The sequence below is a fragment of the Cloeon dipterum genome, chromosome X, assembly GCF_949628265.1.
Source record: "Cloeon dipterum chromosome X, ieCloDipt1.1, whole genome shotgun sequence".
Taxonomy (NCBI): domain Eukaryota; kingdom Metazoa; phylum Arthropoda; class Insecta; order Ephemeroptera; family Baetidae; genus Cloeon; species Cloeon dipterum.
The window spans coordinates 25,728,721-25,754,215 of NC_088790.1; the positions used below are offsets into that span (position 1 = coordinate 25,728,721).

The 25,495-nt window shown below is 40.4% G+C and overlaps 1 protein-coding gene across 13 annotated transcripts in view; it reads right to left on the reverse strand.

The window, feature by feature from the left end:
- Positions 1-25,495, reverse strand: part of LOC135945003 (proteoglycan 4-like) — a 76,426-nt gene that overhangs the window by 13,835 nt on the left and 37,096 nt on the right. For 7 of the 13 annotated variants that reach the window (XM_065492338.1, XM_065492334.1, XM_065492339.1 and 4 more), the window contains exons 4-8: positions 18,380-18,513; positions 7,062-7,262; positions 4,603-4,819; positions 3,420-3,528; positions 2,464-2,683 (exon numbers count right to left, since the gene is read on the reverse strand). In XM_065492338.1, the coding sequence (XP_065348410.1) occupies positions 2,464-2,683; positions 3,420-3,528; positions 4,603-4,819; positions 7,062-7,262; positions 18,380-18,513 (881 nt within the window). Of the gene's footprint in view, positions 1-2,463; positions 2,684-3,419; positions 3,529-4,602; positions 4,820-7,061; positions 7,263-11,931; positions 12,037-15,774; positions 16,093-18,379; positions 18,514-22,762; positions 22,896-25,495 lie in introns of those variants that run through there. The other 6 variants (XM_065492343.1, XM_065492336.1, XM_065492344.1 and 3 more) reach the window with 6 other exon arrangements.

Here is a 25,495-nt window from a genome sequence, read left to right on the forward strand (position 1 = left end):
TGAGCCGTGAGAGAGCGTGTCGTGACGGCATGCAAGACTCGTTTCAAACATTTTATTATTATTCTTATTAGTGGCGGTGGCGAGTGCCGGAGAGGCGGCGAGCGCCTTGTTCTTATCTCTCGCTGATGGTTGGGCGGAATAATATTGATCTGGCGACGCTCGCTTTTGCCCTCCTCTCGCCCAGCTGACTCCTCCAAAGTGAGTTAGAGACTCGTTCTCGCACCCCGCAAACAGCCCAATGCACGGACAAAAATAGGTGACACGATATATTCCACAAGAAAATAGTCACAATGAAAACAGAATGCTATTTATTTTCTGTTTACTTGTATGAATTTAGTTCATCTGAGAGTAAATTTTGTGTTTTTGCAGACTGAAAAACTAGAAAAAGGAACAAATTTCCAAGCACTCCCGAGATTTTAGAGAGTTAAATTGTTGATATATCGTTTACGGAGGACAAAATTGGCATGCAATTTAGCAAACGATACGAAATCTTATTAGTAGGTTACGTCATAGAAATAAATCGTCAAAATATTCGTTTTTACGGGTTTCATGATTTTGGAAAACTTTGAGACCTCTCAGTATCTCATCTTTCTAGGGTGAAATTTCAAGAATAGTATTTGCTTTGCATTCCTCTAGCCAAGCTCAATCGAACTAACGCCAAATTTGAAGTTAAAGTTCAATAATGTTAATTTTAAACTAAAATTAAAATTTGGGAAAATAATTCCAGTTTTTGGGAATTTGAAAATTTGCTTAAAGTTGTCTTATGATATGTGTAAACTTTTTGTAAAATTTCTTAATGGCGTTATTTTTTGTTTTCGAGTAATTGCACTTCAAAACTCGAAAAACATGAATTTTTTCGACATTTTGTGTTTTGCAAATATTTTATACCCCAAATCTCAAGTTCTAACTGTCAGAATTGCAAAAACTATCCACCGTTAGACTCGTCTCGACCTCTCCTGACTAGCTGAAAGGTGCCCACCCTCTACCCCTTTCAACCCCGTCCTAAAATAAAAATGCACGTTTCCTCATAACTTGAAAATACAGTATTTTAAATTATCAAAAACACTGATATAGCAATTGAGGGTGGAGGGTGAGCATCCCTAAACCCTTCAGCTGGCCAGGGTACGTCGAGACGAGTCTAACGGGGGGTAGTTTCTGCAATTCTGTTGGTCAGAATCCGAGATTTGGAGTAGAAAAAAATCGCAAGACGAAAAAATCATGTTTTTTATGTTCAATTTCTCGTAAACAATAAAAAACACACACGACTCTGAAATTTCCTCTCACGTTCAAACAAATTATGTAACAACTTTCAGGCACATTTTAAAAATTCCAAAATCCAGAATATAAACGAATAGGAGACAATTTCAAATTTAATCAAAAAGGAATTTCATACATTTTCAGTTCTATCAATTTAGGTCAGGGATGATTTTTACGCGTTAAACACGTATGTGCGTTTGTCGAGTGGGTGGGTGGAAAATCGCCCATCCACCCCCGAGCGATCGACCCACTGAGTGAGCAAGCCACCCCTATCTACTAGCAGCTTTTATTAATGGCTACCACGCCCTTATTACATTTCTCGTTGGCAATCGCACTACTTGCCGAATATATATTTGATCGCGAAATTTACATCGTCTGGAAGTTACTGTAACAGGTGCGTTCTTTGCTACTTTTCCGCTGCACGCGCGCACTCACGCACGCACCGCCCCGGCCCAAAATGGTAATTGGAGCGGCGCCAAATTGAATAATCAGCATACGCGGAAAGACGCGGCAGCGGCAGCTAAACAAACTTGGGATTAACCAGCGTGCGAAAGCGTTTTAAGATCATAAATTCGTCGGAAAAGAGCGGCAAAAGCTTTTAGGACCTCGTGGGAGGTGCTTTTATTATCGCGTCGTAAAATTTTTAAAAATATTGCACTTCTTACGCACTTGAATTTGTTTGGCTTAAGTGTGTTTTTCCAGGGGGACGAGAGTAGAGAGTAAACAGCTGTTTATCTTGCACGACTAACAATTTCACGGCGTGGATACTCATCTCAAGAGTTACGGTTCGATATAAATCAGCCGGCTGACGGCTAGATTTCACTTTACGCACGGTTAAGACGTTTATATTTATTGCTTTTTTCCAAAATCTTTACGACGTACGAGCTCTCATGCCACTTTAAATGATTGAAGGGCAGTAAAACCAGTATGAATTTTTTATTCACATTATTATTGGAGGAAAACCAACTGTAGATTTTAATATATTTTATTTTCAAATAATTAAAGGAATTAAAACATCAGTGTACGAGTTGCGTAGACATCCAACAATTCTGATTCATTAAAATATAAACCCAAAGCCCCAATCAAACCGCTTTTTTAAGTTAATTTCTTGATATATTGTCAGCTTGGCTTTTCAGATATTTATTTTTTCCCCCAATTAAAAGCTCTAGTCCAAATTTCCCACGAAAATGTTTTTTTTTAGCTTACCTTGTATTCTCCGGCCTTTTTCCTGAGTTCAATGACCTCGTTGTACCAGGGGTCATTGCTGGGGGTGCCTATCTCAGGCGCAGGCACTGGACTGTCGCGGGCAACGGGCTCCGGGACCAAGAGGTCGGCCTCGTGCTTTCGCTTGATGAAGCCTCCATCCACGTATTCGTATTGGGAAAACGGGCGGAAACGCTTCTTGTACTCGGTTTTGAACTCCTTCCTGCGAATCGAACACGGAAATTAGCTTTACTTCACAAGGAGTTTCGGGAAATAAAAATAAAACTCTAGATTTGATTTGTTAGTCTTGTTATTGGAGTTTTGATCTTTCTATACTATAGCTTTGTGCGTCTTTGGGGAGATGCGTCCGCGGCCCAATTTGTCGAGAGGCAGCCGCCGATCGATTTCACTGCCCACCTGGCTGACGTGCACTCACCCGATATTAATAGCCCGAATAATGCACCCCAATAATTTTTCCTCTAGTCAGCCTTTCCATTCGTTCAATCGGCGACTGGCCCGCATGCCATTGCGCAAAAACAAACAATCAATTCTGGGCTCGCTGGGCGAATAGCCACTGAAAGACCATCAATTTTAATTGAAGATAAAAGAATCACGAACGGGGCTGGGGTGGTTACATCCGATGGCTATCGGGCTAAAAAGGGCCGATTAGTCTAGATAACAACAGAAACACACGCGAAATAAAACACAACAGGTTCGAAATAATTTATTTTGAAAGATTAATGAGATGAACTGATGCGAAATTTTATTTTTAGTGGTAATGTCCGCCCAAAAAAATTAGAGTCTGGCAACCAGCTTTAATTTTGCAAATAGTGCGGTTTCATTAATGTAATATTCGTGCCAGGAAAATGAAATGCTTTAAATTTTGCGAGGTCGCGGTTTCACTGGCTAATCCCGCACGTTTCGTGTCGGATTTTCATGCAAGGTTTGTGCCTGCTTGCCTCTTTTTAGGCTTCTCGAGGGTCTCTTCGAGGATTTTGTCTTCGTTCCCGGCGTCGAGGACGTCAGCGTGCTGTGCGTCGACCAGGGGCTCAAGCTCGGAAGCGGCCGCTGCAACAAAAAACCAGTCACCGGCTTTGCTCAGCCATTTTTCTCGCCGCTCCTGGCGAAATTCGCGCGCGGCTCCGTGCCGCCGCCGTTGGCTTTCGGGGGAAAAACACTGACTTTCATCTTGAGCGATTTTTCTGCCCTATTTTTGCCCGGCAGACGTTGGACACCGTCCAACAGCAGCAAAATGTGAATGTGAGGAACTAAACGAACCGACCGACGTGACTGCTCAGTGCACACAAAATCACTGGCAATTTGTTCGCTGTGACGTGATCGTTTCTGGCATGGCTGCTTTTGGAAGCAGAGTTTCATATTTTTGTATGTACTAAAAAATGTGAAATATTGTCAACACAAAGCGGCAAAAACTGTCGTTGAGATGGCATGATAACCTTGTAGTCTTTATTGATTGAGTCGTCATGAAAGAGTTTTTAAAAAGATATGAGGAAATCTACTCAAATATAAGAGAGTTGGAAAAAACAAACTCTAGTGCGCACGCCTCTCCTGGATGCCACGTTACGTTTTCGATCGAAACACAAACACAATTCAAATTCGTAAACAACTTCAGTTAATCGTTTCATAATTTATGGTTAGTGTTTAGGATGTTTTAAAGGCAAAATTAAATTGAATTTTATATAATTAAAAAGGAGAAAGTGCATAAAAAATTTGCATTCTGATCTAGCTGGGAAGGAAAATTATTCATATATGAATTCACAGGTCAGGTCAGGTCAGGGTCTGCTGCTTAGTAGGAAAAAGGGGGAATTTTTAAGAGTGCAGCAAATCCAACCTTTGAATTATTCACTTAAAATCTGACCATTTTTTATTTAAGGCCTAATCTTCTGCGTACTAATGCCAATCCCGGTAAATCAATGGGGAATCCAGGTGGATTCAATGTTCTTTCTCCCTGTGCCGCGGTGGATTGGCACCTGGGGCTAAAATTCCCCAATTAAAAAACCAAATTTATTTCAAGCCCAAAGATTTAGAATTTTTAGGAAAACAGGAATTATACCGTCGAGCTCATTGTCAGAGGGTTTTCCCGCCAAAAGAACAAGAGTGGTTGGTGGTGGCTGCGATACTGACCTCGGTGCTCGTCGAAACGCCTGGCCTTTTGGGGTGCGGCGGCGTGGTGGACGGGGACGGGCGCGTGGGCCCTGAGGGCGCCCATCGAGAGCGACTTTCTCGGCGGCTGGGGGGCCTCCTTGGGCGGCGGGGGCTTGGGCCAGGCGAACTGCAACCGGTATTCGGTGCTGATTCGAGAAGAGGCGGGTCTAAAGGGCGGCGGGAAACTCGAAGTCATCTTTGGCAGGGCCCAGCAGAGAGGTAATAGCGATCAGAAACGACAAGCATGACTGGCATGCGGCTGGCTCACAACAGCTAGGGTGCGATCGAGGGCTGCGCGCCCTCTGACCACCGCAACCCCCTGCGCGCGAGGGGGTGGTGGGAGCGGTGGGGGCCCGGCCGCGCTTGCTTGCTTGCTCGCTCGCTCGCTCGCTGGCTGGCGGCTGCGGCGACGAGCGGGGCGCATTGATTGTGTGCAGCCCCGCGCGTCTGGGGGTGGGATTCGGGGGGTGATTGGCACACTGACATGCAACACACGCGTACGTGAGGCGAAGGTGCACTGGGGCGGGTCGATCGCAGCCGCGCGCCGTTTAATTGCAATTCGCTGGAAAAGCAGCGGCACGTGAGAGCGGCTCACGCGCCGGCCGATCGTCCGACAGCGAGTTTTTGTTATTACGAGCCTAATCTTTTCGCAATCTATGAGTCGGGAGGGAGGATTCTATAGTCCGGGAGCAACTGTACATTCTATAATATCAGGGAAAGCAGCTCGCTCTCATGGTTTTGGGTCTGCGACGGAAGCGACGCCCTTGTTGACAACTCAGGAAATAAGTTATGGCGAGCAACCAACGTGCAAGTTGTCTCTTCCAAACTTTCTTTCCATCCTCGTAACAGGAAAGTCTCTTGAGAAAAGGTCAAAAGTTACGTGCGTTTGTGTGTGTGTGTTTTATTCCCGACACGGAGGTGTATCGGAAAACGTCGATGGTGCTTGATCGATTCCGCTCATCACCGCCAAACGCACCGACAGCCTTGCGATTCGACCTTGACGCTGTCGGGCACATTCTATTTTTATGTTACTGCTAAATTGCATCTTTTATTATGGCAATTCGCGTTTAAAGACGCCAGCAGATGGCGCCACGATTCACTTACAATTTAAGGACACTTCTGCAACAATTTCAGATTCAATCCTGCTACTGTGTGACTTGAATGCAATAAAGTTTTTACCCTGTAATAAAAAATATAATAATTCTGTCAGGGTCAAAAGGGCACAGACCGACAAGACATCTCGTTTTGCTCCTTGATCGGTCCCAACAATATTTTTAGTGGTTAAAAGGGTGCCAGTCTCATTTCCTTACGAAAAATGTCATATAACCACAATTTTGATCCATTTTTTTTAAGAATTGAATGATTATTCTCTTATAAATTTATGGGAAATGTGTTTAATTTTATATTTTCCAAAAGGGATGAAATTGTCATATATCTATATTTTTTAGCTGTCTATACATTTTAAATCTCATTTTGGAGATTTTCTAAGAATGTTAATTTTTTTATCTGAAGTATTTTTAAAATTTTCCACAAGATCTTTGAATAGTTACATAGTTTATTGAGGTAAATCAAAAGCAACCTAGCCAAAAAGTTCAACAGATAATATAATTAGTTTGAGGACACCGTTAAAAAGTTGAGGGAGGTAAAAAACTATGTAAGCCAAATCTTAACACTGTTTTTAATCGTAATTTAATTTATCGTATGAATTATTTTCTGAGATATTCAGTTGGATTTGTTATCTGTAGGATATTTAATAATTTTCGTTCCGGACATTGTCATTAGGAACCCGTTAAAAGTATGCAAATCTCTCATTTTATACAGAAAAAAAACCAAATTTGTCTTCTTTCACCAAATTAGAGGAAAATTATTTTCATTTACGTCTTGAGCACGCAGAGAAGTATAAGATTAAATCTGAAACCTACCTAAAGTGCCATAAAATTGCAACTGAAAGGTGGTGCCATCATCTGTTGGCATTTTACACCACACATTGTAAGGATTATTTAATCAAAATGACCGATTTTTGTAGCTTTTAAACAACCAAACCCAAAACCATGAAACAGCTGCATTGGTTGTATATATAAATAGAAGGGTCACGTGCATCAAACACATCAATCACAATAAAAAGTGACTCTCTTTGGCTCTAAAAGAGACAGACAAAGAACACGACAGACAAATGTGAGACAGACAGGTGGCGACACCGACCGACTATCATTGCCTACAACTACGGCCGGCGCAGACAGCTCTGCGCCGGCCAGGGGACGGACTAATCTGCGGTCTCACGAGACACGAGAGTGCGAACGAGAAAGATAGATAGAGATAGAGAGAGAGAGAAATAGAGAGTGCCAGGCTCGTCTGCTCTGTCTGACCGCCACGAAATTTTTTGTTTTCGCTCGAGGGCGAGACAGACATCGGCGGCTATAGTGGTATTGGACGGATACCGTGTCGGCGTTCTCCTGCTGCGGCTGTTGTTGCTGCTGCTGCTGCTGCTGCTGCCTGGCGGCCATTATCTTGCTGTACTGCAGCCGGTACTCGGACTGGAAGGCGTCGACCGAGTCGGAGCCACCGCCGTAGCGCGTCGGCGGGCCCTCCGACTTGCTCCTCCGCGACGGCCGCATCCGCCGGCCCGTCCGCTCCTCAGACTGAAACACACGCCGGCACTCGGCTCTAAATACCGATCCGACAGCCACTCGCATGCACTGCGTCTAGTCGAGAAGAGAGGGAGATGCAAAAGTAGAATCCAAACAATTCACTCTAACGGCAAAATGTGTGCTTATCTACATGTCTGCGTATATAAGATAGTGTCCGCAGGTTTTTCTTTTCGCGCCCTGTGAAGCTTGCTTGACCTTTTTATTTAATTCGGAGTAGAATTCGTTGTTAGAATCGACAATTTAAATTTTGAACTGTTCAAAAGTGCTGCTTTTTTCGACATTTTTAGGAGCAAAATTAGCAAATTGTTTTAAGCTCACGATGCAACCGTTAATTCGTTGGTATTTATTGTATTTCATTTGCGGATTTTCTTTGTGTAATATGGAGTTTCTGATAAGGGTCCGAGTTTACCTTTGAAAATCATAGAAATTATTAAAATGAAAAAATCTCGGTTGATTCTCGAATAAATTAACTTAATTTTGGGTATTTTTATTTTTCCCTCAAAATTTTAAAGGTTTTTTAACGGCCAGTTGAAATGTTCAGACGAATTTTGTGCGAAAATGGCAAATTCGAGATGATTTATTCAGTAGGAAAAAACTGGATATTTAATCAGCTTTCTGAATGTAGTCATTTTTGGACGCCACTATCAACTGGTGAATTTTAATGAGGCCAAACACAGTCCCCTTTCGAAAATCTGCAAATTTTGAAAAAATAAAAAATAGCTCTCAAGACTCAAAAGTTTCTATTGTTTATCTTCTCATTGTTAAATTTTCTTCATTGTTTTCACCCCGGAAGCAATTAAAGTGGAATGATACTGGGCAACAATTGAAAATTATTTAAATTGTTGGATGCCATAAACAATTGATCGATTAACAATTTGCAATAATAAAAAAATGGACCTTTCCACAATAAAAATTCAAATTTTGCCAATTTTCTCCCAAATTTTATATTTTCTTGGCATATTTCGGTTCCTCTCGTCGAGATGTGTCCAACGGTGTATGCCACTTATTGGGGAAACTCTTGGTTTTGAAATTAAATCGGATTTCAAGTAAGGAGACAGCCATTGCCATTTGAAAAGCACGCTAACTTTCCAGGCAATTTTCTCAAAAAATTAAAGCGCTCCTTAGGTCAATTTAGGCTTTAACTGAATCCTAAGGGATGAGTTTATGCATTGGCAACAAGCATTTTCCAGGCTTTTCCAGTATCATTTCCTTTTGCTAAAAAAGAGGGCGTAGCCGGTAAATTCGAAAAATTGGATTTTGGGCCCCTTTTGGTCAGAGGTGGTCGGTCTGGGATAATTTTTTTAAATAAAAAATCCCTATCATTCCATCAGATGGTACAGTTGAGCAATTAAGGGAAATTTTAAACGAATAACATATTTCGTTTAATTTAAATAAAACATTTTTTGCACGTTCCAACATTGAAGTTCTATTTAAAGCAAACAAAATTGTTTGTCCACTCGAAGATAAGAGGAAATCCAAGACCGTGAGGATATAGGATGTCGTGCGAAACTAATAGGGTCAAACCCACACCCTTTGCAAGCAAGCATCTTTTCAAGGTCCATGTAACTTTTTCTGCGAGCCCTTACGGAAGATTTAAAAACCATTGCAACCATCGTTATGTCTGTCCTAATGCGATGCTCTCGGCCATTCCTCTCCCGACAAACCCCTGCAGGAATTGAGGGTATGCAATCCGCCGAGCAACCGAGACGTGCGGGTTGCAGAAATTCAATCCCTTTTTTGCTCTTTCATCTGATTATTAGATACTGCTATATTGGCGCACTTGAGATGCAAAAAAAGAGTGTTTACAATTCTATTCTGTTTGTATCGAGTGCGAAACCCGGCGGGAGGCGCTGGCAACACAATCTCGATCAAATGTACGTGGCTGCGAGGCGAAAAGGCTGGAGAGGGTGCGGCTCTACTCCAGATTAAAAGCCACGTCGACAAAGATGGATCGCCAATAAGGAGGAGGAAGATATAAACAAATAATGAGAATTTGTCGGGGGCTAACCAGTTGGGAAAATCGATTGAGGAATGACCCATATTAAAATGCAAACTCGCGCGCCGGAAAGTAAATATACACGGCGGAAAATGTTTATCTTTTTTGGAGTGAATCCAGTTTGCTCGCTCGGTGGTGTTAAAATAAATTGCCGCTGCTTCTGGCGTACTCCTCCACCTGCCTCGATTTTGCAGCTTTACGGGCGACACCGCCTTTCTGGGTTTTTTTAGTTCGTGTATAGTTTATGACGCCCTCGCTGCGAAATAAGTTCTAAGCGTCTCTGTAATAAAATTTTCAGAGCAGTGAGCCTAATGTTTTCGAGAGAGCAAAACCAAAAACTTCTTAAACTTAATTGAAATAACTTTTGATTCTTCAAATTGATATTTATTTCTCACGAGTTTTACACTGTTAAATAAATTTAGTAGGACAAAATTTCACTTTCCTTGCGGGTTTACCGCCATCGCATTAATCTCTTTTTTTAACCTGCATCAACAAAAAGCAGCGTGAAAAAGGTTGAACGCTCGCTTATCGTCTGCTGGATTTCTGTACACGCAACTGTGAAAAAACATGCTGCAGAGACTGAAAGCTAAAAATGTGTGTCGCTAAAATACCAACGCTACGTAAAGAGCAAATAGAGAAAAATGACAGATTAGCTCTGCCTGGCAATTTGTACTAGGGCCGCATGCTGAAGAGAGAGAGAGAAAAAAACGGACATATTCGCATGCTCAGAATGGAGGAAATAATTAAAAATCATGTCCCCTTCTTCTGATCGTTGTTGTGTGCACTGGTAAAAAGCGTGCCACGAAATAATAAGAGGAGTGGATGATGGGAGCCGTGTTGGGAATGCTCGCTTTTTATCCGCTTTTTCTTTCACGTCAAAAGGAAGGACGTGCGCGAAACAAATGATAAAATATATTCGCTTCTCACGACGGGCACTGTAGTGCACGGACGGAGACGACGACGGCTAGCCCCTTTGGCGGACACATTATGTGGGTTACACAAGCGGCACTGCGGCTTTCTTTGTCCCCCAATAAAATTTGTCAGGAATTTATATATCTCTCTGCTTCCATTCGATTGCGTATGGATAGGCACAATAAATACAGCAATTTATGCTCTGACGTCAACACAAAAAGCTCATGGTTACTAATTTGTTTTTATTTTATTTCTGCGGGAGTCCTGATTTAATTTTCAATGCCAAAAAGTAAAAAGCAAAATTTTAAGACTCATTTATTTCTTAAATATTCTTTTGATACACACTTTATTTAGAGTTTATTTAGTTTTAAAATAACTCCAATTTAACCACAAAGTAATTTATTTAATTAATAAAAAGATTTAAAACTTAAAGATAAATATAAAGATTTTATAAATACACAATCTGGTATGAATTTAAAAAGTTATGGTTCTGTACAAACAATTCTGGGGGTGTATAGAAATGGTATAATTTTAAATTAATTCATGGCAAAGTAATAGAAGAACACATTTTATGTAATCAGTAATTCGTAGGGATTGGGGAGCGGTGCACCAACTGCAGTAAAATATTTTCAATTATGTTTCATACCGCAGCAACTGCATGTCTGTCCATGTATTATTACCGCATGGAAGCGTATCCTGAGAGGCACGGAATAATACCAAGGCCGACTTGATAAATACATTTTTAAATTGATTACATCTCGAGCAAGACCGATTTAATTTATTATACGAATTTTAATATGATTATGCATTTTCCATAATGATATAAAAAATATTTAAAATAGAAAAAAGATGCCGCAAAGTTAGCATGGGTTTCAAATGGAATAGGACTGTCTCCCTTTTTGAAATCTTATTTAATTTGAGATTCTCCAAAATAATGCCTTAAATCTCGACAAGAGAAGTCAAAATCTGCCAATTATGCTGTACATTTTTGGAGAAAATTGGCAAAATGTTAACTTGTATAAAATGTAGTAGGTTCAGCTGCTTATTTTAGCCAACAATTCTATTAATTTTGATTGTTTCCCAGCATAAACCCACTTTAAAAACAAATTCAATAAGAAACTGTAAGCTGATCGAAGCTTACAATTTAATTCCCAATTTAAAGTTTATTAAATTTATAAAAATTAAAATACTATTTAGATTTAAACTAGAGCGTCTGTCGGGATTATTTTTCTATCCCAAGTTTGCCTTTTCCCGGGGTATGACCTGGTCCCAGAAATTTTCTTATTTTTTTTTTGGGAAAGCCCGAAATGTGGGAAATGTCTCAAAAATTTTACAAGATGTCAAAAATTGAATAAAAAATAATCATTTTTCTCTTGGTTCCTTTCCCTCATCGGGATTCCTGCATGTCCCGAAAAAAACACACCCGATACGTTTCTCATAAAACCGCATCTACTTCCGCTCGGGAATTCCCGGGGTGCCTGAGTATTTCCCAGCCCGATGGACGCTCTAATTTAACAGTTGCTAAAAGCGTCCTTTTTTTTCACACGTTTTCCCCTCAAAATTTGCGAGTCACGGCGGCCAATCCCGATAAAAGGTCAAACCCGCGCGCAAATTCGGAACAAATAATCGATCGTCGGAGGTGCCAGTGTGCCGCACGGCACCCTCTGTTTGTTGTGGCCTACATTGCGAGCGGCCAACAATTATTACGGCAATATGTGGTCCCCGGCCGGCCGGCCGGACAATCGCACGTACCAGAAAGCCGAGCAGAGCCATCCTCGTCGTCGCACGCCGCGGACAGATGGACAAGGTGTGCGCACTGCAGCAATTTGCCTTCGGAACTGACTCGGACTTATCGTGGAAACCTGTGCGGCGGCGGCGGCAGCGGAGGCACTCACTCACACACACACGCTGCGTTTTATCTGCGCCCTCCCCTGCGCCGGCTCATTTGCATTCGAAAGCACGACGCTTGGCTAACTTTCTTCGCCGGCTAATCAGATCGGCCAGTCGTCTTAAGGGCTGCGCTAATTGAGCCTTGAAAGCGCTCAATTTGCAGCCCTTATTCTCAGTTTTTTTTTTGTTTGCAGAGAGGATTTCCATCGCTTCAACGCCTTGTTAATTTGGACCGAAATTAGCGAGGCAATCAATCACTCTCCAATTTTGTGTCTAAATTATTTATGTTTCAAATATTTAAATTTAAATTAAGTGTTCATTGAGATAAAAATTTGAGCAAAGAAATTTATTAAAAAAATTTAGGATTAAACTCATTGTCGGGTGGATGTTTTCTAATTTTAATTTAATTTGTTACTTGTTTCCTGATTAGTGTATAAAATGGTGAGTAAATATAATTTTTAATTGTATGTTGCGTTTACTTTGCGTGAGAGGAATTGGGTGTGGTCATGTTATCCGAAAAATGCTAAATTCATCAATCAACGGGTTTCAAGTAGACCTTTACCGTGAAAATATTAGCTTCCTAAAAATACGGTTTGATGAAAGGGAAGTTTTTCACACCCAACAATTATTATAAAGCTTATATTTGCATATTTGATCACCTTTTGTCCTCCTTCAAGTCCAAACAAATTTAATGTTCTAAAAATATGTTCTCTCTAGCTAGAAACCTCGACATTTTTTTCTCAACGGCAATTGAAATTTCCTAAACTAATCAAATTTAAATATAACATTTTTAAGAGTTAGTCTCTCTACTCTTTGTGAGTTACAAACATGAATAGCTGTTAAATGTTAAAAATGCGAGGAGAAAATTGATTTTGCACGCCCGTATTCTCGACAACAGCTTTTTTGGTCCCTTCAGAGCAAAAAAAAATCCGCAACACATAATTAACTGCAGAGAGCTCATAATTACTGGCTGTTGAGAGCGCGAAAAACAATTTTTAACCATCAGGAAAGGTGAGAAATTGAACCCTGCGGCGTTAGCCCTCAAGTGATCGATATCATTGAATTCCTAAAATTAATTCAAGCATTTTACTGACGCCGACAGGCTCTAAATTTGTAAAATCAGCCCACCGTTAGAATGGGCAAGTCGAGAGCTTTCAGAAAATGGGCAATTCAACCTTTTGGAAGTCATCAGGGTGCAGGGTTTCATTTTCTTTTACCACCCGGCTATTTTCACCACTGCTTTTTACCAATTTCTTGCACAAGAAATGCAAGAAAAAACGAATTTATTCCATATTTCCCCTGTGAAAATCTAAAATTTGCGGTCGGAGTGGCCAAAATGTCCTCTACTGTGCAGTTTTTTCTTTTAAATTGCCATTTGCTGCCTCAATTTCTTCAAATATTTCTCTCTGACAATTTTTCAAGTCGAGTTTGTGAGAAAATAATTGGCAAATTATTAAAAACTGAGGTACAAACATTGTCTGCAATAAACTGCTTAAAAAGTAAAATAAAAACTGCTTTTTACCTCTGCACTGCATTTTATTTTTAAAATGCGGGCTTCTTGCAACCCTATCAGGGTGCCTAGAAACGAAATTATAAGCATATACTAGGTATAAGAGAAGATTTGTAGACAAAAAATGCAAATAATTGAATGTCATAAATGCGTGGGAGCTATTTGTTTGTTCCAAAGCGTTTGTAATGCAACTCGCACAGCATCCTGACCTAATTCCTCGATAATTTAATACATTCAGCGAAGTTATCCAGTAAACAGAAGCCTTTCCATTCATTCTATCAAATATCAAAATCCAATTACACTCTTGGAATGAAAGAAAGAAAGAAAGAAAGAAAGCTTGGCCGGCCGGAGTGGAATCTGCGGAGCAATTCATCCGCTAAAACGGCCAATCTGCCAAAGTCGCCAGACGCCGTGCAGCCGACCTTTGGGCAGGCTCTCAACACGTCGTAAAACGATCCGAGGGAGCAAAGAACTTTTCTCCGTGGGGAAGAAGGCTCGAGGAGATTATGCAACTCGGCCGGCATCTGCGTACGTGGAGCGGCTTGCAGAAATGCCGCCGCGATCGATTTGATCCAATTTCACTCGGCTTTCCGCGCCGACGACCGAATCAAACTTTCATTTAAACGCTCTCTGTGCCGCGAATTGAGAGAGAGGGAGGATGAAAAGCAGTCTGCTCGTTAACTCCCGCGGATGCCACTCCAGTTCCGAGCTGTTCATTTGGGCTGATTGACGCGAGAGCTGTTCTCTTATTTACGAATGCTTCGCCAGACTTTCAAGCTACAGTATTGGAAAAGGTAGAATTTTTACAGAAATAATTTTGAACTCAAAGGGTTGAGAACTTAACTCAAACGATTGGTCTAATTTACTTTTACACGTCAAATGAGGAAAACTCTTGAGAAAAAGTTTTCGCCCGAGAGGATATTGAATATCAAGACTTCTTCATCCTCGTTGATTAAACTCGGTGGCATACCAATGAAAGAGGGCGGACAGGATTCGCAGAAACTGGCCGAGCTTAATTAAATATTTCTGAACTCTACTGGATGAAGTTTTGTTATTCAATTTTCTCTCAAGATATATCCAATTATTTCGGGAGCTGAAAACCCATCCATATCGTTTCAGAAGGCAGAAACCCTCTTGAGAGATTGAATTGAAGAGGTGTGGGGGAAAATCATGATTGAGTGGCTTTTCAATCGAAATCTGTCTCATAATATGCGCTAGAAATGTCAATTTTATGTTTAGAATTTTACATCCACTGATAAAAAAAGACGAAGACATTCGAAAGTGTTAAAATCTGATCCTAAAGCTCCTTTTAGAAGCTTATACTTAGTAATTAATTTACCTTAAGCTTCTAAAAATAAGCTTCGAAATAAATTAATTGAACAAAAAAAACCCCTACAAAACTCTTTCATTCAATCTTTTTAAGATGTCATCTGGCTTCTGAAGCGATTTGAACGAGTTTAAAATGGATTATTTGGCAGTTTCCAGAATAATTTGATATTTCTGGAGTGAAAATCGAATAACAAGATTTCAGCCAAGTTGATTTCAGAATTACTTGCAAAAAAAATGGTCAAAATTTCACATCTCTACATTATCCAGCATTTTTTTCTTTCTAGGGGGGCAAAAATTGTAAACTTTGAGAGCTATTTATCAGCTATTTATTATTTTTGTCAACGAAACGAAAATCATCTCCAATTGGGGTGATTTTTGCAAATAAATTGGTGTTTAGGTACCATTTTAAGACGTTAATGAATAAGGTTAAATTTCCCACGTTTAATGTGATATCATTTTCTCAGCGGTTAATTGAATATTTCACCTTTTCATCTGCAGAGTAATTAAGCTAATTGGTAGTTTATTAATAGACTCTGATCAATACTGCTCAGTAACCAATCAGGCTGTTTCTATCAGCAGGAAAATATTGATATTAAATTAGTTTTTCCTTATGAATCAGTAAAATTTTTGAATTATCCACATTTATTCCAATTTTGTCCCAATAATTAATATTTCGAGGATTTTGGCACGACGTTTTTTTTTAATCAATGAATATGAGCCGATAGACAATATTAAAAAAAACCTGGTCAAGCAAACTTTGGGCCTTTTAGGCTCTCGCGATAATTTACAATTTGAGACGGAATCGTTGCGAGTCGGCGTGCCCCATTTTCTGATCCGCAGCGTCTGGAGGAGGCGGAGGCGGGTACCTGATGCCGCTGCTGCTGGTGGATCCTGCGGAGGCAGAGCAGCAAGTGGCCCTCGGCCGAGAACTGCTGGGCCAGCGGCGGCCGCCAGCCCCACGTGGCCGCCGTCTGGCCGTTGTCGTTCTCCGAGTCCTCCTCGGCACTGCTGCTGGTGTTGTTGTTGCTGTTGTGGCCGCCGATGACGCCCGAGTTGCTGTTGTTGTTGACCAGGTCGGCCGACAGCAGGATGCTGTTGAGGTTGCTGGCGTTGCGGTAGTGCAGGTCCATCGCGCGCGGCAGATGAGACTGGGATGCTGGAGAACGCGAGACTGGCTGCGACGGCGGTGGCGGCGGCGGCAGCGGCGGCGGCGGCTCCAGGATCGATGCCTCCTCGCTCTCGTCGCCGGCACAATCACGCGCACTCGCCGCCCCGGACGACGCCCCCCGCTCGCCCACTCAATGGGCCCCCCCACTCGGCCGGTGAGCCCCCTCTTGTGCCGACCCGACGTGCATATACGTGCTCTAATTTATTGTTGCTGCAAAATGGACGACGCATGCAAATTGTGTCGTCGTCTTCGCCCCCCACGCTGCTGTTTCGTCTTGATCACTTCATCCAGGTGTGTACACAGCCGATGGGATGGAGAGATTAAAGCAGCCACCCTCGCTTTCTGCTGCGTGTGCGGCATATGGCCAATTTATTCCATCATGCCACATTGTCCTCAATAAGGAGAAAACTTTATATTATATGGTCTTGAACAGGAGATGCGGATTGAAACTTTAAAATTAGTAAAGATGAAAAATACTATACACAATTTTACTAGCCATTTGTGTAATCTATTCAAAGGCTCCACCGCCACCGCCATTCATTTTTAATTTTTATGGCCCAGTTTCTTTGAATGAGTCGGCTTGGTTATTTAAGACGGTAGACTGTTTTGCTGTGCATTCCATCAAGTGAGCACTGTACAGAAACAATTTAGAGCAAAAGAACTATCCAAAAAAATATTAGAAATCATCAAAAACGATTTACAAGTATGGAACATACCATAAAAACGCACAAATCTTGAAGTTTTTTAAGACAAATTATATTTTGTAAGATTTGAAATATTTTTCCTAGTCTCTTTGGCCGCTTCTAGTTTTGAATGCAACATTCAAAATCGAAAACCAAAATTAATCCTGAACAATAAAATTTGCACGGTTGCAAAAAATACCTTTTTTGACAAAACATTGCAGTGTAGTGGTAAAAAGGGCTACTTTTTCAATTTTAAAACCAGTTTCTTGCATTTTCTCATGACCTCGACTTGAAAAATTGTCAGAGAGAATTTTTTGAAGAAATCGAGGCAAGACCTGGCAATTTAAAAGAAATAATTTGCATAGTAGAGGAAATTTTGACCACTCTAACCGCAAATTTTAGATTTTTCACATGGAAATATGGAATAATTTCCTGCATTTATTGCGCAAGAAATTGGTAAAAACCTGGTGGAAATGCAACCGTGAAAATTTTAAAATTAATTCCAAGGGAAATTTTTCCACACAGACTTTTCTCTTGTTGAGCATTGGAGTTTTGGAGCGTGAAAAACTCTTGTTAATAGAAAATAATTCTACTCGAATTTGACCTTTAGGCCATTTTTAAAATGTGAATAAATTTGCAATCCCCAAAATAGGGTGTAATATCAAAATAATAGGATGAAATTGGTTAAAAAACCCTTATAATTTTCGCCAAAGTGCTTGAAAAAAACCTTTCAGCTCTTTTTAATAAGGAAGGCGCTGATTCCACTTCAATTTCAGATTCTAGACAGAAATGTTTGTCATTTAAAAAAAAACATAAATCAGTGTTAGAGTAAATTGCCAAATAAACTACCGGTGGAGCCATGTTTAATCGGATTTGAACTAGAATTTCATGCAAATGGCCAAAAAATGGAGTATATCATATCATCAAGTTCTCCTTTTCCAAACAAAAAGGAAAAGAAACACTTCATCGCTTCCTTTTCCCTTCCATTTTTTTTTTCACAAACAAATTATTTATAGTTTACGGAGTGAATAAAAAGCTCGTGGCAGTTCACTCTGTTCCCAGCGTGATTCAACAGAAGAAGAGACGAGTTTCCACATGACAGCGTGAAAAATGATGCGAGCAGTCGCACACGGCCAGTGAAGACGCACGGCGGCGGATTTGTAGCGATGCGCAGATTCATTGGGCGTGGAGGCAGCAGTAAATCGCGTTTGCATAATTCAGTCGGCTAACAAGTTGCTGGGCCAAATCGGGAACGACAAGAGGACGACGCCGACCAAGAGACGACCCATTAAAAATTCACCTATTCGCACTTTAGAAACAAAAGAGAGCCAATTTTTCACGAGGGTGGGACGAGAACTTGATATATAAATAAATAATTTGGTGTGTATAACATATTTGATGCAGCAGCCGAAAAATAAATAACCAAAATACGCATTCCTATATATGAATATGGATGTACAGGTGGGCCCGAAACTACTAACTACAGGGGTTGCTCTGCCAGCTAGGGGTTGGGGTCGTCATGCGCGCAGCGGGGTGCTAGCGTAATTAATTAGGTTGTTAAGATGAACGGTTTGCAAGAAAAAGTGGGGTTGCAGTCATAATCCGTGTCGAGGTACTCACCCTGGCGCGGTCAAAACCCACGGTTGAGTCGAGTGAGTCGTCTGAGCCCTCGGACATGATGAACTCATGAGTCCTGTAGGCCAGCTCAGGGTGTTTCTTTTTGCGGGATAGGTGCGGCTCCCACGGGGAAATCGCTGAAAACAGAACAGAATTGCGGTTGTCAAATGCGAGAACTCCTGAAAACCTATGGGATGGACTACGAAAACGTCAAATTTTATTCTAGTCCTAAATATCCATCCCCGGGGGCTTCACCCCCAACTGCCACGTCTAAAATAATTACTATGAACCAAGTTGCGATCAAATTTGACCGTAATTTACTTGAACCGTGGTTCCCCGTCACTCTCGGGAGCCAAAAATTTCACGTTTTTCCGACTTCGAGTATCTAAAAAATTACAAAAAAAGGTTTATCGCCATTTTTCGTATTTAAATTATACGCGCAGTTCCAACGCCAGTCTGGAAATCTATTTGCAGATTTTTCGCGTTGAAACAAAAATTAAAATTAATTTTTTACCGTTTTTTCGCTTTGCGCAACTCGTAACGTTCATTCGAAAATAGTTTTATTTTTGTTAAAATTCGACCGCTCGTCCGATCGTCGACTACAAACCCCCATCGGACAGATCTTAAACGGGTCTTTGTCCTGCGGTACCCTAACAACCTTTTTCAGGGTACCCTGACCTGAGATCTGCTCCCATACTTTTTCCCGCCTTAATAATATGAATGCGAGAGTGCGCATGCGTCAGAGCTGGTTTGAACACTTGCAGAGAGACCGCCTGTACGAATGACTTCTTTGTCAGATCCAGCCAGCTCTGACGCATGCGCAGTTCTCGCATTCATATTGTTTTGGCGGTAAAAAAGTTATACTAGTGCTACGCACGTCACGCTCGACTTTTTGGACGGAAACAATATCCACTTTACCTAATTCAACCCTCAAGAATCGATTGGTGTGCTTAGAAAATTCGTCAAAGACGGTCTTTAAGAAATTTATGATTCATGAAAAAGAAAAGAGTAGAAAATTCCCCCGTCTAAACATGTATTTGCGATGAGCTTCGAGCAATTGAAACACCCGCATCCGAGTGACACCGTTTTCCGTCACTCGCGGGTAACTAGGCTTGATAAATATTTTTGCAGCTTGTTTGTAAATCATTAGGCCGAGTATGTGTGTCTTTCTGTCGTTTGCACCCGAGCCCGGATCTTTCTCTCTCCGTACTCTTTTTTTTCTATGTCGGCCGACGAGTCAGCAGCGCTGAGTCTGCAGCCAGATCATCTTTATTTCAAAAGGCAATTAAGAAACAAAGGAGCTAATGAAAGAGGCGCGCAGACTGCTCCATTTTTGAGCACCTATCCGCGCGCCGGCAGCGCTTCTTCGCCTCGGCTGCCATTTTGCCAGGAACACACGTTCGGCAGCAATTATCGCCCGCCGGCCGTCGTCTTCGAGTTTGCGAAAACAGCGAAGATGCGCGTCCTTCCTGCCTGGAATTGCATGACGCCCCGCGTGCAAATAGGACAATTAAATTGTAATTGTGTGTTTGATCGCAGGGCGGAACCTCGATGGAGGTGTTGGTCGTTAATTCTTATCTCTGCAATGAACGTCGCGAATTTCATTTTATGGAACGGCTTTGGCGGAGCAGAGCGGTGTAAATGCACAATTCATTGTTGTTTTGATGATTAATAAGTCTTTTGGTAGCGGGATTTTTGTAACAACTAAATGCGAATTTCTTTGTTGCAAGAAAAGGGCAACAATTCATTTCGGAAATGAAAATTTAAGTGTTTCTTGAGCGATACGCAATTTACCAGGACGATAACATGGTTCTTGCTTCATCTTATTTACATAAAAAATTAAATATTTGTAAATAGGTTTGGCTGGTGAGGCGTTTCTTATTAAAATATTCTAGAAATAATTGGGAATTTTCTATTTTTTCTCACAATAACATTAAGTGTGGTCGAAATAATCTCATTTTTCATGAAAATCAGAGCGCCATTGGAATTTTTTGAATTGGCCGCCAGGTTAGCCGTCAAGAGCTAAGAGATTAAATTGTGACGTCATCACTGCTTAGGGTGGTAAAAATAAGGATGCGTCAATTTTTAAAGGAATTTTGTTGAACTTCGTGTTGGATTTTCCTTTATTTCGTATGCTTTTTAAACCAAATAAAACAAATCGATTCGGAAACAACAGAAGTGGCATAATTCCAATCATCAGCGGCCTGTACATGTACACTGATGACGTCACAATATGAACTGGCTTCTCTCTTTGTCAAGCGTGGCAGCCGTTTCAAAAAATTCGGCCTTTTGATTTTCAGATTTTTTAGCTTAAAATATCAAATAATATTTTGGACAGACACGTACGTGTCCTACAATCCCCGTTTTCAACGGCAGGCAATTTAGAATCTAAAATGCAGTGATGGGTGTTATTTGTGAAAAATACTTCTTGGTACTTTAATCACAGTCGAATAATTGATTATTGGTGGGGTATATTTAGTTTGATATCACTCATGCCCGATTGTTTGTAATTGTTATCTTCATTCACTCATCTGAACATTAAAAAATCCCCCGTTACTCTTTAAAATGGATTTAAAAGCAATATTTCTGATAACAATTCAGTTGATTGCCTTTGAAACAAACTTTTACCCGTTCCAATATACAAAAATTGAGGTATGTTTTAGCGTCTGCAAGAATTTTGGTGCGAATTTTTCATGAGCGGCAGTAACGACCTTTTGGTGAAGTGCGTTGCTCGAAATCCACCGCATAAATCGCATTTTAATAACAGCTCGGCGCGGCAGCAAGCAGATATAATTTTTCCTGTCGCGTACTGCATGTACAGACCGTGAATTCGGCCACGTAACGCGAGAATGAATTCGCTCGTTTCGCCCGGACGAGTTAATTTGTTAGACACATACACTCTCATTCGCGAGGAGAGTCACACGAACACTTTCGGACAACCAGATGAAATGGCGCTGAGCCGGAACGAGCGAAAAGAGCGAAAAACGAAAGCCCCTTTCGAAGCCAGGCGCGTGAAAACGTGATTTCTGTAGAAGAGACATTCGTGCGGCACTTGATACGAAGCGTCTGATAAAAACTTTATAAATGCCAAGTTGGAGGCAGTTAAAAGCTGAAAACATTTTTAAAAGAAAAATGTTATACGTCTAGAAATGTTGTCACAGTCCATTCAATAAAGGGATAGAGAGGATTAATTTTGTCACCGGAAAAATATGAGGCTGTTTTCCCGGAAATCAAGGTGAAATCTACCCCAGTCAGAAATCCCGATGGATCTAGGTGGATTCCTGGTGGATTCAATGTTAATTCTCCCTATCCCGCGGTGGATTGGCCTTTGGGGTAGGTAAATCAGACTCTTGGAGTTTAAAATATTGAGATTATCTCAAGTTAGAACATCAAAATTTGCGCCAATTTTCCTATTTGGACGGCAAACAACTTGGAAACATTTAAACCACATTTTTGAATTTTTAAAATTTTGAATGAATTTTTTAATGTTTCAGAAATGGCCAGTTTTTTTAAGAATGGGATGTAATATTGCCCCAAGGGAATGCAACATGTTAATCAATTTCCAGGGTAGTGAAACTTTAGGTTTTCAAGATATAGATTGTCAGAGGTTGAAAAAAGGTGGATTATTAGAGTTTAGATGAGAAAATCAAAATTGAAAGATCTGTTGATTTAAAATGTTTGAAGTCACCTCTGATAAGACCATCAGAACAGGTGAGAAATGGTACCCTGGCGTCAGGAAATCCCTCCAGGATTGATTTAATTATATAAATTCCCATTATTTGTATCTAATTAAACGACGCCTGACGGGCTCTGTATTGGTTCGATTTGCAAAATTTACACACCGTTGGATTCACCAAGTCAAGAACTTTCAGAATTAGTGCAATTTAACCCTTTGGAAGCCCTCAAGGTGCTCAGGCAAGGCCCTGATGTGCCCATAATACATTTTCCATTATTACTCTAAAAATAAAATTGAGTGAAACAGTTATTTTATGTTTTATGCATAATTAATCAAGAAAAACAGGGAATTAAATTAATAAAAACGATGATGACGTTTGTTTCTAATTCTGATTTTGAAAGGGAACGTTCCAGTAGCGATTCTCCCAGAAATATGATACAGAAAAGAAAAGTGAGTGTGCACAGTGATGATAATTATTGCGTGTGCCAAAGTCACCTGATACCTGTGTGCGTTCGCTCTGCTATCTAATTAAAAGACGAACTCTCATCGTCGGTCTTCTCGTTGCAACACAGATCAAAGTGTATAATACGAGAATCCGCGATTCCAAAGAGCGGAAATCGCCAATTACACAGCCCCTCCTCACTTTTCCACTCAATTACCTCGCCGAGTGAGAAAGAGAAAATCACGCAAAATTTCGAAAAGCGTCCAACCTGTGCGGAAAATTGGGTCGAATTCCTTTGTCTGGCGTCGGATCCGGTGGGAATTCACGGGGAAAAGCTGTACAGCAGAGCCGGTCGCGTCGGGCGCACAGTTTGCTGTCGACTATTGCTCTCAATGAGGCGCGCTGCCGCTGCACTCTCTCGCAAACACACACACGGCGCGGACACGGAGAGAGGGAGATGAGGCAAGCGAAGCAAATCGGAGCTTTGTGAAGCCTCGTCAGTACTCAGTGACGAGCAGCGTTCATAGCGGTAGTCGCGGCCGATCTCATTCGACCGAAATTAGCAAAAAATCGACTCTCCATACACACGCTGGATAAAGAAAGACTTCACTCACTTACTCACTGGAAAATTGATGCTTTTTATTATTGAATTTTGCCGGATGTTGCGTTAAAATGAAAAAGATCTGTGGTATAGACCGAATTATTGTTCAATGAGTAAAGAATCATTTTTAAAAATTTCCTTTAAGAGGATTGCACTGGAAAATCCTAAAAATGCTTGTTGAAAATACCTTTAGGATTCAGTTTAGAGCCAAAATTGTTAATTTAATTTAATCCTATTTTATTTGACAACAAAGAGTTTGTTTCCCTTAAAAGATTTCCTACGCTGTTGGACAGATCTCGAACTTCTGCCAAGAAAATGTGGTAAGCTCTGGAAATTTTGGAGATTTTTTAAAGGTCCTTTTTTATTATTGCAATTTTTAGAACAAATTCTTTATTGAGTAACTGCTTAATCCATTCAACAATTCAAATAATTTCCTATTCGCACTACTTTAATTTAAAATGTTTATTACATTGCAGACCTTGGGCTTCGTATCCGATGTTAATTTTATTATGATAGCAGTGTTTCAGGTTTTTTGTACTTTTAGAGAATTATTTCAAAAGAATTTAAATTAATTTAAATTCTTAAAAGAAATAATATTATTTTTATGTTGAATACATTATTAATTAGGATAAATATAATTATTTAATCTTGATTTTCTGCTGCAAATTTATGAGTAAAAATGGTCAAAAGACAAGTCGATTCGGTAAGTTAGCTAAATCCACCGCAAACTTCTTAATTGTAATTAATTTTTAGTGCAAGATTAAGAACAACCTTGTATTTGACATACCATTTCAATTTACATAATACTAGCACTAAAAATAAATTTAGGAGGAGTACTCCGTTAAAGTTTAAGCCACCCTGCTCGACCATAGTTCACTAAGTTCTCTTACATTTCAATTGTATGCTAATTTTCCCATTTTAAATTTGCATGAAAATTTAATGCGTAATTTTACGTCCTGAAGTTCAATTTTGTTCCAGAACGTAATTCGCAAAAGAGCCGGTTGAAGCAGACACATGAATTGCTTTTTACGAACAATGCGTCAGGCAAGCGAGGTAAATTAATGACATAACAGATACGAAACCGAGATAACGAGATAATTAGAACAGATAAAAAATGCGCTGCAAAGTATATTAATGTTGCTCATAAAAATAGCCTCTCATTTTCATGCCTGAAAAAAGAAGCAATATAATATTACATTTTTTCGGATTAAAAATATGTTTTATCCGAGAACTCTGGAATAAAAACGATAATTTTACTGTTACAAATATTTTTAATGGGTCGAGGAAGAAAAGAAGACAATCCAAGCTTCCTTGTTTGTTTTCCTGTCCTCACACTGCTTTCACGATTATAATTTTAGAATCGGTGAAGAGTGAATTTCGAAGAAAGACCAAATTAAGCCGAGCACGAAAGGCAAGCACTTTGTGAGTGGGCCATTGCGTTATTTCGTTTTCAGCTGATTATTTGTTTTGTCGGCCGACACTCGGTTTTTACACACTGGAGTATATTGTAGTCGTGGTTTGCAGCCGATCTCGGCTCGCGATAAGGTGGCTGAGCAGCTGAAACGGTTTATCGCCGAGCCAGGAATCAGTCATGGGTGGCAGAGCGCGCCGATTTTGCTTCTCCCGCGAGAAGTGCATCTTCCGCTGAGGTCCCGGCCCAACACAAATCAAAGCCTATTATGCTGACTATGAAGACTGAAAAAATGCATTATTTAAAAGAAAGCCCGGCCGCGACAATCATCACGACAACTCGGGTAATCACGCCCAAGCACATCCTGTCATCGGTTAATTAAGCTGAACGTTCTTTCACAAGGGTTTTTGGCTCTTTAACCTTGATAATTTACTTACAATTAGGAATTTGCTGTAAGGATAATATGTACAGATGATTAGTATCTGTTATTGTCGGTTTTACTTTTTTATAGGAAATTCTCTAATTGTACCAAAGCAACAAATGACGACTCTCTCTTCATGAGGTTTCAGAGAATGGGAATTTCTATATACTCTACTTTTCTTTATCTGCCACATGCTTAGGAAACCACTAAAATGATATAGTATTTTTTTAAAATTTATATTTGATCTGTGCAGAAAAATTATGAAAAATCATTTCTGAGATTGTTTTCTAAAAATTCCCCTTTGATCAATTACTGAGAATTTCGCATGCTAATGAAGCGGTGAGCATAAATTTGTCTCCTGATTTATTTCCCGATTTAGGGAATTTTTCCTCGAACCATTGAATAGATCGCGACGAGAGGAACATAACTCATGCGAATAATCATTTAAAGTGGAATGATACTGGGCAACAATTGAAAATTATTTAAATTGTTGGATGCCATAAACAATTGATCGATAAACAGTTTGTTCAACAATTTGCAATAATAAAAAGGACCTTCCTACAGTGAA